At 42.2% G+C, this 17,061-nt stretch overlaps 1 protein-coding gene across 1 annotated transcript in view; it reads right to left on the bottom strand.

Annotated features, from left to right (window-relative positions):
- Window positions 1-10,356: 10,356 nt before the first annotated feature.
- Window positions 10,357-17,061, bottom strand: part of FREM2 (FRAS1 related extracellular matrix 2) — a 122,955-nt gene continuing 116,250 nt past the window's right edge. The window contains exons 23-24 of the mRNA XM_009085633.4: window positions 16,797-16,943; window positions 10,357-15,047 (exon numbers count right to left, since the gene is read on the bottom strand). Of these exons, the coding sequence (XP_009083881.3) occupies window positions 14,535-15,047; window positions 16,797-16,943 (660 nt within the window). The 3' untranslated portion in view covers window positions 10,357-14,534. The remainder of the gene's footprint in view (window positions 15,048-16,796; window positions 16,944-17,061) is intronic.

The raw sequence follows: 17,061 nt of genomic DNA, 5'->3' as shown, positions 1-17,061 counted from the left end.
CTTTGTGCTCCCACTGTCCCATTTTTACTCTTACAATTCTCTCCCCATCCTGATGCAAGGGAAATGAGTGAGCATTTGTCTGGTGCTGAGTTGTTGCCTGGGGTTAAAACACACAGATTTATGACCAGGGATACATTTCCAGACTGTTCATCCTTGATTTTTACCTGACCTCTGAATGAGGAAGATGAATTTTCAGTCACACCAAGATGCGGTCTAAAAACACATCTGCACCTCTCTGTTTCAGCTTGTAGTCCCAGCAGGATTCAGCTGCTGTGCAGCCTGCAGCCCTGCTGTGAAAGCAAGGCTGGGGCTGTACCTCTGCTCTCCCTTCTTCAGGGTGGGAGGACAGAGAGGTTTGGGAGCTGGTGCCATCCACACCTGGGCACCCCTCTAAGCTTCCTTCTTCTCCCTGCACTGGGTGGGACTGTGGGGTCTGTCTGGATCAGTGAAGAAAAAAAGGGCAGCTTTGAAAGAGACAGTGCCTGTGGAACTCTAAGACTCAGGTAGAAGCCCAGATCTGTGATCCAGTTCCCCGGCTGTTTATCTGTTCCTGGGCTTGGACACCATCTAGCCCTGCACCTGGAGCCCACTGGCCTCTCTCACCTAAATGGGGAAGCAGGTTCCTCCTCAAGGTTACACCCAGCTCGGGGCTGCCAAGGCTGGCCCTTACAAGCAGCTCAGCCTTGGGCAGCAGTGTTCTGCCTTGCAGGCTTTTCTCATTCCTTGCTGCCACCAGTGGTGCCTTTTTCATCAATTCCCCCTTCTTTTCTGGAGCCCCCCCTTGGTACTAGCTGTACTTTGTTGATGAAAATGTGTCTCAAAGAGCTCTTTTTTGGCCTTGGTTCTTGGGAGAACCAAGATAGGATGGGTGCCCTTGGAATGTGTTTTGTCTTTCTGCCTAGGGAAAGGGCATGGAAAACTACTGGGAAAACTAGCCACTAATATAATAAGCTACAAATATGTGTGTGAAAAACTACAGAGAATGCACAAAAGAAAAAGGCAAAAATCAGCATGGCCTCACCAGCAGCAGTTTCTTTATATCTGGGGCTGGCTCCTATTTCACGGGCTTTTACACTTCTGCCTGAGCAGTGATAGATAAGTAAATAAAGATGCAGTCATCAGAGATCATTAAGAATTACAACATAATGTAATGGTTCCCTAAACTTCCAAACAGCTCCCTTTTCTTTGATGACTTATGTAAAGCTTTTTGGCTTCAGTAAGCACATTGCAGATGCACATTTAGGCAGCAAGCCCAGCTCCAGTGGCTCTGGAGAAGAGTATTAGCTTCTACATTATTCTATAAATATCTGTAAGTTTGCTGCATTCATTCTCCACTGAAGGATCAAAAAGTGTTGACTCACAGTGGCAGTATTAATGCCTCTGACCTGGCTCCCATTTGGGATGTCGATATACTTTAGGACATGGAGTCTTGCAGCCACAATCTGCACAGCCTGCAGCCTTTATATACCACTGTTACTGTAGCCTGAAGCAGCAAGAAGGAAAATTTGTAACAACATAGTTAAAAAAAAAAAAAACAAACAAAACTTTTCCCTCTATCCTATGGTTAGAGAAGTGTATTCCACACCTGTGATTATTCTCTATATGATTAGCTGGAAATAGCAGCTTGTTTGGATAGGAACATAAAGTTCATTCCCATCTCGGTTACACATCATAAAAGATCATTTGCCCCTTTAAAAATTTTATCCATGACAGCATCAATCCCAGCTTTCCCGTGTGTAATTTCCCCCATCACCTCGCTCCCCGAGTCTTGCTGTGCCTGTTTGCAAAGCATCCCTTATCCCAGCGATGGATGGCCTGGCTCAGGGAGGCTGGAGGGGAGCGTGCACACACGTGCGGAGTCCTGGTGCCATCCAGCGGCAGCTGTGCTCTGCACCGCGCAGCAGCTTTCCTGAAGGATTGGGCAATTGCCGGCCCTGCTTTCTGAGACCCCAGGTGCCCACCTCCCAGACTGGTACATGGAGAAATGGGGAGTCAGCTCCGGATTACCATGTCCTCCTGGTTCTTCTCCACAGTGCAGGATGCGCCTACAAGGGCTGTGGATCTGAGCCCTGTGACAGTCAACACAGCTAAGTGGGCTTTAAAAAGCAATTTGAGTTACTGAAAGGAGAGTTTCCATCCTTGTTCTTTCCAAGGAGTGCCTAAACACTTGTATGTAAAAAAAAAAAAAAAAAAAAAAAAAGAGGAGAAAATAAAATAATTCTCCCTAAACAAGTCCCAGGGAACACACTGGCAATTCAGAATCAAATGTTATCTTTTGAGACACCTCCGGTGGGATTCACTTTGGAATACTGAGAGTTGCCCACCTCTTGGCATCACAATCTTTACTCATCTGTCTCCCAAACCACCTGGTCTAGATACAAGTCCAGGTTTCAGGGCCAGTCATGAACACCTTGCTCTGCCCAAGTGCATCAGCCTCATGGCATTAGACCGTGCAAGGCAAGATGAAAAGGTTTGTGCTGACCACCACAGTTTGCTGCCAAGCACAAGGCTTATCTCATCTGAGTCCTTTCTGGGGTGATTGGTGCACTCAGAAGTTTGACCCCACTGCACACCTTATGGAGTTTCTGATTTACTGCAGCACACTCTTCCCACTCCCTGAGAGTCAAGAACTTATCTGGGAAAACAGATGCTTTGAAAACATGGGCCCCCTATTCTCTGTTCCAGCTAAATTCCACTTACAACTAGAAGGGAGGGTAAAAGATTACTTTAAACCATCTTTAAGAGGCCTCCATTTCACAGCAGGCAGAGGACTAACTTCACTTCTAATAGGAATTAAAGTGCCTTAAGGTATTGTGGTAAAAGACCAGCTGTTTAGGAATGCTAACACTTTTCTGGCAAAAAGGAATAGGCAGCGAGGGTCTTTGGCTTCTCTGTCATAACATATATCTCTGAGGTAAAGAAAAGAGAAAAAAAAATATTTTCTGAGGATATTTATTTTACTGCTTATTCCTCTTTACAGTCTGCAGATAGCCCTTCTGGGAGTTACAGTAAAAGTGAAGACCGTGTTAATTATATTTGCCATGCTTTTAAAGAACAAATAACCCTATCTGTAACTGAGATATCTGAAAGTGCCCTCTCTAAGGAGTCAGGCAGGCAGAATCCATTACATGGAGCAGTGCAACACCATATGAAAGCAAGATAATAGGTATTAGGTAGATACAGAAGAGTGCAGCTATGCACTTAGGAAAGCAGTTCTCATACAAATTTAGATAAAGCAATGGATTTCCTCCCTTTTCTGCAGCCTGGAGAGAGGTGCTCTGACCACCTCCCCATCTGCCTGCAAAGGTGGCCCACAAACACCATTTATGTGGCTGTGTGCATCCCCCTGCCCTCGCCCACAGGGACTACTCTTCACCTCTGTCACCTAACACAGAATTATCTCCTGCTTTTCCACTGCAGAGCCCAGAGTGAAAACAATCCAGGACCTCAGAACACAGCCCTAGCTGCTTAGAAAGAAGCATACTCCTTAGTGATTAGAGAAAAGAAAATAAAGCATTTCTCATAGCTTGGAATCTGGAGAGTCAGCTTGGCCTTGCCAAAGTCCAAGTTTATCTTTAGTAATGGAGACTCCTTAAATGGCAATAGAAGAAACATGGACAGAAAAATCTATGCAGAGGAGTAATCTGCTGATACCCATAATGCTGAGCTGCATTTGAAATAACAGAAGACTAAATGAATGGGATAAAATTGTGGAAGAGTTGTTACTCAAGAAATTCCCTTGTGGTGCTTTTTCTTGGGGTTTTTTGAGGGTTTTTTTTGGGGTTTTTTGTTTTTTTTTTGGTGGGAAAAGGAATAATCAGCCATACAAAACTTAGTGTTGAAAGTCAAGAAGAACAAAAGAAGAACTGTGGGGCTGGAGCTGTGTTTTCATCCCCCCCACACCCCTGTTTTTTTGTTGTGATGTGCAAGTGAGGATGCCCAGGGTGCTCTAGCCAAAGCTGTTCAGCATTCCTATATCAGTGAAATGAGAGGAGGGAGATTTTCCCAGAGCAGCTCTGAAGGGAAATATGCACATGTGGGTGTAAACCTGGAGGTAAAGGAGATAAAATTAAGAATTTAAAAAAGCAGATAGAGATCTTCAGTCTTTGCAGTCATTAAAGAGACTGGATGAAGTCTTACTTTCCTCATCTCCCTTTACTTTTCAGTGACAGTGGTCAGAATTGGCCTAATTTCTGGTTTCCTTGAAAACCCTTTAGTGAGCACATGTATTCTAACAGCTGGAGTGCAAACCTTGTAACTAAAGAAAAGGCTGTGAGCAAAGAGATTTAGATAGCTCAGAGGGATTTCAGAGATGTGTGCATATGTAGGTTGACATGAGTGTGGGTGTGCCTGCCTGTATCTGTGCACAGATGTGCACACATTTTACACACGTTTCCAGGGGTTATACATTTCCTTTGGGCTGTGCAATAGCTGAAAAGAACAGAAGGTGGCATGTTTCCAACATTTTTGTGCAGCAAGTGCAGTAAAGGAAATGAAAGGAGAAGCTAAGGGAAAAAGGATATAGGAGAAAGAAGAAAAGGGAAAGCTAAACCCAGACCACACCAAATTTGATAATTCTCTGCTGTTAATGATTGTATTGATACTGAAGGCTATTTATGTTCCTCATTTTAGCAGTGTGATTCATTGGTGTCATTAGGGCTGATCTCACTAGAATTTGGAAAATACCTGGTCAGTTTACTACTATAATATATTTTAAAAAAAATTGCAAAATGCAGATATGCACTTTTTCTGGGTTTTTCTTTTATTTGTTTGGGGTTTTGGCTTTTTCTTTTTTTAGTGATAAGATTCACACAGTATGACCAGTTAATCAAGAACCATATAAGGAAGATAAAAGTAGCACTGACAGTTTCCCTTGAAAGTGCAGATACTTGGGAGATAGACCCAAGAAAAAACGAGAATTATTTTAAATTTGCCAAAAAGTTATGAAGCAAAAACCCCAAAGAAATGAATTATAAATTATAGAACTGTGTGTTCGCAGGTTATTAAACTAAGACCTTTCTAAATATTTAATCAGGCTTTGTGCAAATCTTACCACAAGCAGGTGCCTTTTAGTCTGCAGGGGCACCCTCTTGGTCTTCCTGCTTTTCTTTAAAGCACAGATTTCACTCTTTTCTCTGTGAGAAGCACCAGGTTCCCCAGGCCCTGGGTGGCAGCAGCAGAAAAAGCCCCGTGTCCAGCCAGTGTTGGACTCACCAGGCAGGCAGCTCCTCTTCTCGAGCTCTCCTTGCACTTTCTCCCACGACTAATTGCACAGCTCCCTTAACGAGCATCACACTGTTCCAGAGGGATGGGGAGGGCTGGGCTGAGCAGGACCAAAGTGATCCCTCCTGCCAGGAGCCACCAAGGAGCTGAGGTTCACATCCTGTGGGAATAAAGCTGCGCTTTTGTTGCCCCTTTGAGAAATCTTGGACAGCGTCTGACAGCAGTTCTTTGTTTAGCAGCCAAGTGCCCTCCTTCTCTGGGCACTTGATTTGCTTTTAACTTCATACCTTCACCAGATGAAAAAGACTCCCTTAGAGTGTCTGGGGACCAGGGAGACAGGTCTCAGGTGGCCCAGGGTCTGGCAGCATCCCCTGCCATGGGCTGCTGGAGACACATGCTCATGAGGGAGCCTGCTGCATTCCCCCTCTTTGGGAGCCCTTCCGGGCCACTTTGCCAATGAGGGACCAAAAGCAGCTCCCAGCAGTCGCAGAAGGGGAGCCCAGAGCACACAGCTCAGGAGAGGGGCACAAAGAGAAGCTGCTGCCACACCTTATAGGTTTCCTGCCCCACACTGTAGGTTCTTGGGATACAGAAATTCTGGTGCTGCAGCATCTTGACATGAAGTAAATAGAGGAAGAATGGACTTTGGAAAACCTCTGTAGTTTAACTTCTGTTTTTCTCACTCCATTTACTTGCTGATCTCCAAACATGAGGTATTGTGAAGGAATGGATCTGCTTCTCCTTGGCATCCTGCAGCAGACCAGGACTGAGAAGCTCAAAAGCTGGGGGTATAGACTGCAACTGCTGGTCCCAGCTACAACTGCTGGTCCCCATCAGGGATACAGTCCAGAATGCCACCTGTTTGCCTATTTTGGACTCCAGGAGAGGGTATCAAATCAGTCTCTCTGACCCCAAGGCTCTGGGAGGTGCCTTGGGGTCAGGGAGATACAGAAGAATGCATTCTCAGGTTTTGACAGGGGGTCTGGCTGCTGTGATTCCTTCCAGGCAAATATACCCTGAATTCTGCTTTCCCCCTTGCAACACTTCATCCTTGTGATCCTATCTGAGGAATTACACATACATACAACTTTTTGTATTATATAATACAAAAACATGGACATACTCATAAAATATCTCCAATTTACATATATCGGTATCTAGTACATACTATATAAAATGTACAGATACTACTCTACATACATGTATGTTTAAAACGTGATAAAATCTATACAAAATTTAGATATTAATAAAAACATATTGTGTGTGTTTGTCTGTGAGCACACATGTGTGCTCATGTACAGAAGTTGCAATCATGCTTTGAAAACAAACATTCTGCTAGAGAATAGAACTCCCCAGCACTTCTTGAGAAGACTGGGGAAATGCATATTACCACAGCTGACAGTCCCAGATGTGAACTACAAGCAATGCCAAAATGCTGCAAGGAGTTTTTTGAATTGTTGGCCTCACATTTATCATTCAGAGTGATGTTACGGATGACAAATGCAGTTCCTGAGGAAACTGAAGTTTCCTGGGGGAGAAATATTTCCCTGGCACCTTCGAGAGCCAAACTGGAAAGGAAAATCCAAGCAGCAGTGCACCAAGTCAAGTAGCTTGGACAGAAGCTCTTATGGGTGGTCCTGCTCTGAGAGTAGGGTTGCAGGGTAGAGAAATCCCCACAGCTGAGGAAAGAGTAATAAATGAGTGCCCCAACTGTTGCAGGAGGTGTGCACACAAACATTTGCATCTGAAAACAGAATGTGAACTTCTCAGAAAATGTGTCTAAATACCCAACTAGTTTTAGAAAAAACCCTTGGCTAGAGAAAGCAGGCATTGAACTGCTCACTAGGGTTGCCTGGAATATTAAGGCATCATGTGGCATGTCTGCTAAATCCTGGGCAGAAGAGAGATGCCGAGTGTGGGCAGGTGCTGATGTCCATAAAGCCATTACAAGTTTCTCCAGCTCTTTGAGGGTGGATCCAAATCTTTCCTTTCCTCCTACTGGGACAGAGTGTTTCAAAATCCTGACAACAGGAGACCAGGAATCCCATCTCCAGAAGACTGTGGAAGGCACAGTGCAGATGAGATGGTCTGTGGCACAGCTGTGTCATGGGATGTGGGCACTGGATGACACCTAAAAGCCAACCTCCTGATATAGCAACATATAAAAAAGCTATCTTTGCCCCCAAAGATAGCTTTTTTTATTCTAACAATTAGCCAGATCATACTCCCACCTTGGTTTCACAGGCTGGGCAATACTTGGGACCAGTCCCTGTGGGGCACAGTGCAGCTTCCTGCACTGAAATCGAGGTGTCTTGCCAAGAAAGGGAAGCAGAGCCTTAGCCACGTTCCTATTCCTTTTAAAGAATTAGGTATTTATGTTTCTTTTTTGTCATGATCATTCTGGTGCCATTAGAAACATAAGTAAAAAATACATCAGTGAAAGAGACACTTGAGAGCACAAGAAATATTATTTTAACCTTTTGGTACAAACAGCAGAGAATAAATGGAGCATGTTTATAAGGTAAATAAAATAATCAACAGTATCTTTTACCTTGGCCCCCAAGTTCCTCACTCCAGATGCTTTACCTCATTTTGCCCAGATCATATGCCTTCACAGGATATGCACCAGGAAAAGGCTATTGGATCCTGCTACCGTTCCAAGCAGTCCTCAGCAGGAGGTTTAGGCAGATGTCAGGTGCAGGTGAATCAGCTGTTGGAGGCCTAGGGTGCTGAAAAATGAAAACTTTCATTCCTCTTTTACTCCAAGAAAAACAACATCAGTAAGGCACATTATGGTATTTGTACTTTATAAGTACCAATTCCAAGCCTGGGGCTGGTGGCTCTTTGCACAACTGTTAGGGCTTAGAGTGGCTCTTCTGGGTCAGTTTATCTGCCTCTGGCAGTGCCCTGGAGTTGAAGGGAAAAGAAAGGAAAGGGAAGATGAACAGCTTGATCCTTCTCCTAAATCCTACTGGCTACTTTCCTAGTCCATTTCTGAACCAGCTGTTGATACAGAACAGCTGATTGGAATTGACTTTTCTTCCTTGAATTTCCCTTCTTTTTTTTTTTTTTTTTTTTTTTGTTTTGGTATGGTATGCATGTCATCCTTCAGTAATGAGTCTTGCAAGTTTAATTTTAGGTTGTATGGTTATTGACTACTTTCATTCTTGTGGCCAGCAAATTGTATTGTGTGAAACCTCTCTAAAATATTACAAGAAACAATGAATCACTGCTCTCTACTCACAGTCTCTCTGACATTCAGGATTTAATGCACCCCCATCATATACCCCCTTGCATAATTCTCTCCAAGGCTGAAAAGTAGAAGAGAGTTTTATCTATTTAATATCTCCTCATGGTGAAGGAGATTCCTTACCTTTTATCATCCTGTTTGTTATTTGCTGTGTCATTCAGTTCCATTGTATGATTTTTTTTTGTTTTGTTGGGGATGGGAGGGAATGAGAGTAGGAGAAAAGTAGAAAGTAATACATTATCAAAGAGGAGGTACAACACACACTTACCCAGACTGCCTCCTCTTGCCTTCCATGCTGAGTAAGAAGTCTTCCTGCAAAAGTGGTCAAAAACATGCTCGAGATGGCAACTGTTATACAAGATCTTCTGGTTGCACTGGTTTAACCTGAACACTTTTACTTGGAACGCTACAGATTTATGCTCTACATATAAACTTACACTCAGGAAAACTTGTATCACAAAACTGAAGGTAACAGGGGGTAAGAGGAATCCAGCACATGCTGGAATATTGGCCAGGAAATGAAACAAGGTGTATCATTTAAGAATCTGCCAGTGGTCTGCTTCAGTTTCAGTGGAAGTCGTTGGTTACTTACCAAAGCAAAGTGGTGCAAGATAAATTCTGGCTGAATTACCTCTTGAGGTAAATAATAAACCCCCCCAAACTCAAACAGGCATCCTCGAGAGTAATTTACTGAACAGCTTTCAAAGCTAAAGCACTGCATGGGATGAGCTGAATTCCTTCAGGGCAAGAGCTGAGTCATTCTTTCAAAAGACAGGATACACTAAAAAACCTCGACAGAGATGCTGAAATGGGACTATGCATGGGCTTGGAAATGAGAGTTATCCAGGACATGCTTGACCAACTCAGGAGTACCAAAATTCTTCCACTAAGTACCAAAATGAGTGTGATCACAGATGTGCATGGACATGACTTGAATGCTGCAGGTGATCTTGGAGTGGGAAATTAATGCCTTTTGATTGATTGATAACACCATACTTCTGGGACCAGACTCTTTATTCATTTATATCATATACAGCTATTTATATTGGGAGCAGGACAGAAACTCTTTCAGTCTGATTATCCCTGGCAGAAACCACAGCCCAGAGCTCACAGATATGACACAGGGCTTCTCGGCTCAGACCAAGCAACTGCTGAGCATGATCCACATCGGCAAGTTCAGTAGCAGAAGGGAATACATGTAGCAAATCAGGAATCACTGCCTGCAGGCTTGTCCTTCCTTATTGCAAGGTAAATTCATAAGTATATTTTGTCACTCATGTAAGTAGCCATGAAATATGGCCTTTCTGACAGTGAAGGAGGTAAGTGATTGATTGAATTCACACAGAAGTCAGAGGTGAGAGCTTACAAAGGGTGGGTGAGAAGGGAAAAGTTCAGAGTGGCTTTTTCTTTCTGCATCATTGTCCTTCATGTGTGTCTACATCTATCAGTGATACATTCGCCAATGGGAAAAATAAATCTGATGACCTGGCACAAGAAGGAACACTGGCCTTACAGGAACAAGGGAACTGCTCCCTGCAGAGTCACTTTCTCTTGTCAGTGAGATGAGTAAAATAAAGCCTCCAAACAGCACACAGGAACACGGGAATCCTGCCTACCAAGGACCTGCAGGTATCTAGAGATTCCTGATGTTCTGGAACTGAAAGAGAAATCCCTCTCTGAGCCATGAGTGCAACACAAAGATTAAAGAACAACCCCTGTGCTGAACTCTTCATGACCAGAAAACAATCAATTGAGGAACAAAGCAGTGAGATTTGCTGCAAACACAGGAACTTTGTGTTCCACTGATGTGACAAATTAAGTTTTTTGTGACACTTCATTACTGACCTCTCTCCAGAGCATGATAATTATACACAAACTTTAGATCAGTAACCAAACAGAAGTAGTTTTATTTTTTCCTGATACAAATGCCAAATATCACAGCCATAGACACCAGCAAAAAGTTGTTGCAAAAAAATATGACAGCTTGATAACAAATTTAAACAGAGTAATTATTGTATAAATGATTAAACAAATGGTATTATTGCTAGCAGAATAAGCATCGCCAGGGAAAAGAGGATTGAATACATAATCTGGAAATAGATTAAATAGATATATATATAAAATATACTCAGTTTATTGCTTGGATAGATAAATATTAAAATATTTGTGCACATCACTGGGAACGAGGCACTTATTCAGGTTAGTATAAACAAGGCCACTTGTTAAGTAAAAGGAAAAATGCTAATAAGCTTCCAAAACAACTTAGTGAAATCAGAAACCTTGAAGCCATAATAATAAAAAGAAAAGCATGCTGTTACAGACTTATTTACAGTTTACTGAACTGTAAAAAACCCAATTTCTTAAGAATGGGACAAATCCAGCATGCCTTATTGAAAACATAGCACTTTTTTTCCCAGGAAGAGGACTTTGGTATCTGACTCACAAATCTTACTCATGCTCGCCCAACTTTTCAGTGTTTGCTTTGTCCTTTTCTTTGTTATCATAATTTTGCAGTATAATTTTATATATTGTTACAAAAACATTAGTCTGATTATTCCCATCAACCTAAATATTTCACAAAGTTTTAATCAGACACTGGTCAAAGCAGTGATCAAGTTGTTTACTGGGCTAAATATTTGGCTTGTAGAACACATGGGTTTTGATATGATTTTATAAAAACAAGTAAGAATTAAAAAAATATTTTGCCTGCAAGCACCTTTAATGATATTTTGGTCTGGTAACATTCAAAAGCAGAAAAATAGCTCTACTGATAAACACCTAATTTCTGTATTTTATATATATATTTTTTAAAAAGATCATCTCTGCTTATAAAAACAGGCATTTCATAAATATTAGAATGTTCTATTATTTACATGTGCCCCATTCTACTGTCGAATCATTGGCTGCTATTATCCAAACATGCAGGTTCTAGGAGAGAAATTTTGCTTTTCTCATAGTGATGTCACACATAGGCACAAAGGCAAATTTGATCTTAGTGTACATTTTCAACTTAGAGGTGAACTTACTAAATATAAAAGATATCTGTGGGTGAAGCCTTTGATCAATCTTGTGCACATAATACATGGACCACGAAAACAGAAACTTCATTACAAGGGCAAATTGATGTCAGGTGACTGGGAGAAAGGTCTAAAGCATTGGGCATGGCTTACAGATAATTGTTTCAGGCTAGAACTTGGATTAATTAAAATAAAAGAAGACTGCAAGAGTTTAGTAATGGAGTTTGACCCTTTGGGTGCTGCAAGCATGCTTCAATTAAGCTGTCTAATCACCATCTTCAGAAAACCTGGAAAAGGTAGGACAGATCCTGACCTGACTCATTTTGTGAAAAGCTGATGAAATCCTACTAAATTAGCGAAGCATAACAACTCAAATCCAGTGCAAGAGATACCAGCACGAGTCTCTTTGGGGGCACATTCACACAGTACCATGAATCACCACACAGATATCCACCCATAGGCTAGTAGAGCTTCATGTTCCTGAGTCTTTATGGCTTACAGGACAACCGTGCAGAATTACTAGGTCAGGTCTATCTGTGTTGACTGACCCCCACAACCAGGCCAGGAAGATTTCTGAATGGATTTTTTTTTTTTTTTTAAGTTCAGAGGCAGCATTGTGTGCTTACAGGCTGCTTTCAGACTGCATCCTGCTCTGCTAACTGATCTCTGCAGCCTGATCTCTGGAACACCAAATGACAAGTGTACTGGGGACTGCCTCTACCCACCACCACAATATGTTGGTGGAAGGGAAGAGATATTGGGAAGAGATATTTTAGCAAGGTCTCAACATCCTAATTCAGATTTTATGTGGTTCAACTCTATTGAGAACTCCATTGACTCTAGTGCTGTTTGACCATCTCATGGACAGTGGGATCGAGGGCACCTTCAGCAAGACAACACCCAGCTGTGGTGTGGTGTGGTTGACATGCTGGAGGGAAGGAATTGCATCCAGAGGAACCTGGGCAGGCTTGAGAGGTGAGCAAACCTCATGAAGTTCAACAAGGCCAAGGGCAAGGTGGCCTTGGGTCAGGGTGATTCCAAGCACAAATTCAGGCAGGGCAGAGACTGGATTAGAAGCAGCCCTGCTGAGAAAGACTTGGGAGTGCTGGTGGATGAGAGGCTGGACATGACAGGCAATGTGCATTCCCAGGCCCAAAAGCCAACATATCCTGGACTGCAGACAAAGCAGTGGGGCCAGCAGGGTGAGGGAGATGGTTCTGCCCCTCTGCTCTGCTCTTGTGAGAGCCCACCTGGAGTGCTGCATCCAGCTCTGGGGCCTCCAACATAGGAAAGACATGGATACGATGGAGCGAGTCCGGAGTGCCACAAAGATGATCAGAGGTTTGTGGCACCTCCCCTATGAAGACAGGCTGAGAGAGTTGGGGTTGTTTAGTCTGGCCAAGAGAAGGCTCTGGAGAGACTTTAGAGCACCTTCCAGTCCCTGAAAGGGGCTTACAAGAGAGCTGTGGAGGGACTTTTCCCAAGGAGATGTAGCAATAGGACAAGGAGTAATGACTTCCCTCTGAAAGACAGTGGATTTACATATTAGGAGGAAATTTATGTGAGGGTGGTGAGACACTGGCACAGGTTGAACAGGGAAGTTCTGGATGCCTCATTCCTGGAAGTGCTCAAGGTCAGGTTGGATGGGGCTACCTGTGTGGTGGAAGGTCTCCCTGCCCATGGCGATGGGGCTGGACCTAGATGATCCTGAAGGTCCCTTCTGACCCAGGCCATTCTACAACTGCATGACTTAAAGGACTTACATAAAATGCTAGTGTGACAAAAGGGAAGTTTCCCGAAGGTTATATAGCTTTCACAGCCAAGGATTTGACAGGGACAGAACAGCTTGTGTCTGGATAAAAACTGACACAGGACACTGCTGATCCAAACTTGTCATGTTACCTAAATCAAGAATGCTGAGAGAAAACTAGAATTACTCCTGCAGAAGTAGTCACATGTTAAAAAATGCCCAACAAAGACCCAGCATGTTTGTCAAAATGTGCTATGATTATACAGCAATAAATACTACTTGATTCAATCAAAGGTTGATCTTTTTTTGTTATTTAATATGACAACTAACTATGATGGATTCAATATCATGATTCCTAGGCTCAGTTCAGCAGAACCTTGTCCTCTGCATTTTGAATCTAACTATCATCTTCTCCAGGTACTAAAACACTAATGTTTGCATTTCTCAGCAGTGAACACGCACTAAGAAATAAAATTTACCTTACAGCACTTCCATGATCCATTATAAACTTAGGAGGACATAAGTGTCTAGTTTAAGTGAAAACCAAAATTTTTTTCTGGATTTGTTGCATTCTTCAGCTTTATATAAACATAAATAAAAAAAATATTCAGATTAAATAGACGAATAGGAATTTGCAGGAAAGAGTATCTATTGGATCCTGTGACATGCAACTGTTTATAATGCTATGCTGTATAATCTAGCTGTCTTTTGAAAAAGTTCAGTCACATATAAGTAAAAAAAAATAAAAAATACTGGTACAGATTAAGTGAAGTCAAAAACTTACAGGATGGAGGATCCATGCCTAAGGCATTCCATCACCATTCAAACTATTTGTAGACATTGAGTTCTTTGTGAGAAACAGTACAAAATTCTACAGTAGAGTGTGAGGATCCCTCCTCTCAAGTATTATGTGTTTCTGAAGAAAGAGATCTCCTCTCTTATTGGAGAGAGGATATATAGCACCTTTGTTCAGCTTCTTTTATTCCTTTGAAATGTCAGAAAATACAAAACCACAACAATAATCTCTCCCTTACAATGGAGTCCCTTGAATTGCTGCTTAAAATTAGTGCATGGTATAGGGACATCAGGGACATTTCCTTTCATGCGAAGTGGGAGGGTTCATTCAGCTTCTTCTGTTGTTGATAATGGCAGTAAGAGCTCAGGATAACAAATTTCAAGTACAACTAGAAACACACTTCTCACGAGTCACCATTATCTGCTGCTAAAAATGTGCAGTTCAAGAGTTTTTATGAGGCACTCTGGACACTCTGGCTTGAATACTGTGGTCTTGGAATCAAACCTCTGAGCTGTCATTGCTGTAATTATGTGGTAGCATCATGGGTTCGTTGCTGCCTGACTCGTTTGTGCTTTCCTTCTTGTCAGAATTTCGTCTCCATTTTAGCAGCAAAATGATAATTGCAATTAAGCAGATGGCAAGGAAAATGGCAGCAGCTCCACCAATGATTGTGACTAAGCTGATTCCTGCACTTTGGTTATTCAGTTCCATGGGGAGAACACCATTGAGCGCAACCTCCCTTTGAGGCACCTGTTTCTTGCTGGTGCGATCCAGGGCTATGTGCTGTATGTTCGTTCCTCGGTTGCTCTCCGCTCCAATGTCTCTTGCAAGTTCTGGGGCCTGCTCAACTCCCCTCTTCTGCCTTCTCCATGTGGATGCTCCTGGGCTCCCACCACTGAGGAGCGAGTGGTACTGGTGCTCCACGCTTCTTTTGCCGATTCCGCGGTTAGCGTTCTCCTTGGAACGCACGGTGTAGATTGTATGGACATACCACTCCCTACCCAAAGACACCTGGAAAGAAACATATTTTTGTGTTTAAACACACACAGACACTAAATCTGGACAGCACTAAACGCAGAGGAAATCAGTCTCTGTTCCGACTGAATTCCTGGACAAGCACTTTCAAAATCATGCACAGATAACTCCTGACTATGTGCCAATGTGCACCAGAACAGTGGTATTTTCTGCCAAAATTTTCAGAGGGTTTAGTCTCCATTCCTCTCCACAGTCAGACTCTGTGGCTACCAAGTGCAGATGATGAAGGCTATGGCCTTGGCATGGTTTTGGTGCTATTAGTACTAAAAGCCATACAAAGTATGTTTAGCTGTGGATGGGTCACAGAAAAGGACCTTCCAAGCCCAGCCGACCAAGTGATTAGGCCCTGGCTGTAATTCCATCTAAACATAAGAAAGCAATTATTTACTGCAAGGATGCTTGAACATTGGAACAGGGAGACTGTGGAGTCTCCTTCAACAGGGAGCCTGTGGAGTCTCCTCACACAGAGATATTCAAAAGACAACTTGAATAAGGGTAAGGGTCCATTTCACAACAGAGTCCCACATCTGTTTAGACTGGTCATGGTCTGGGGCAACCTGCTCTAGGTGACCCTGCTTTGAGCAGGCTGTTGGAACAGTTAATTTCCACAGGTTCCTGAAAACTTAATCTGCGGTGGGTGGTGTGGGTCCCTGCAATCTGTGTGAGATGACACTACTGTCCTTCAATTTCTCTCATCTTTCCTGGATATGTACCAGATTTGGCTTCCACAAGGTCCAGTAAGCTTGTCTGAATATTGTCTTAAAGATACTGCCTGTTAATTTGAATGGTTGTAGCCCAGCTTTTTTATTTTGAAAAATTACACATTTTCTATTTCACTCCTGTTTTTCCAAGTATTTTTCAAGATATACTTTTGTTTCTTCATATTCTCACTTTTTGGACTGGAAGAGGACCAAAAATCATGGCACTGGAATACATGGAAATGGATTCTTCACACAAAAAATGAGATTCCATTTTCCTGGAGGCAGATTTGAAACATTTTTTATACTTTTAAGTAGGCCTTTGTTAAAGACTCTATTGCTTACTACGGGACCTTTAACACTGAAGTAGCCAGAAGTAGAATCAACTTCTTCTTCATATTTTTCCTACTAATTTATACACTTGAGGTGTTCATGCAGTTTTGCAAATACTAGAGACAAATAGTGAAGAGAGAACTTTTTGATTGGGCTATATAGATGAAAGAGCTGAATGCACACAGCTGAAGGATTATATATAATTAAGAAGTAGTTGCATCCTTTAGTTGCCAATATTTTAGGCTTTCCAGTGCTTCCCACTGTGCAAGTTTGCAAGGAAAGAATTGTACAGAAAATGCCGACTATCAACTTGATTTTGATGAAGCTTACTAAAAATGTTTATGATTTTTAATTTTTATCCTTGAGAAATGAGATGGGAAGCAATAAATCAATGTGCAACAAGAATCTTATTAACTTCTTAAAAGAAATGTACAAGAACAATTTGCATAACTTCTGGTTAGCCTGTGGAATTATACAAGAGAAAAGCAAGGGTATCCCAACAGAAACACTTATATTAAGTGTCCCAGATTTTCTTTCTATAGGTTTCTAAGCATCTATAATTGTGTTTGATTGTCACTGGAATCAAAATAAATCTTTCTGTTGGTTTCAATTTGACTTACAGTTAACAACAATACTTGTGCCAGTGTTTCTTCCTTGGTTCAGTACTCTTGCTGCTAAGCTACAGAAATCATACCTGAAACAGAGGAGTTGAATCTACTTTAAATCCATCAGAGCCTGGCTGTTTGACTAATGGAATTGCTTCAGGATCGTCTATTGCAAGTTTTGCATTAAAAAGTACATTTCCAAAGCTTGTGGCTTGTGTCTCTGGCTGAGCTTTGTCCTGCAAGGAGGGGAAAAAAGTTTGTAAAACACAGATTAATTTCTTACAGGAAAAACAGTTTTAGTATTTACTTGCAATGTATAAATTGCGCAGTTTAAACATGCTATTTTATGCAGTC

This window comes from Serinus canaria, chromosome 1 (assembly GCF_022539315.1).
Source record: "Serinus canaria isolate serCan28SL12 chromosome 1, serCan2020, whole genome shotgun sequence".
Classification (NCBI taxonomy): domain Eukaryota; kingdom Metazoa; phylum Chordata; class Aves; order Passeriformes; family Fringillidae; genus Serinus; species Serinus canaria.
This window is presented reverse-complemented; position numbering and strand designations above follow the sequence as displayed.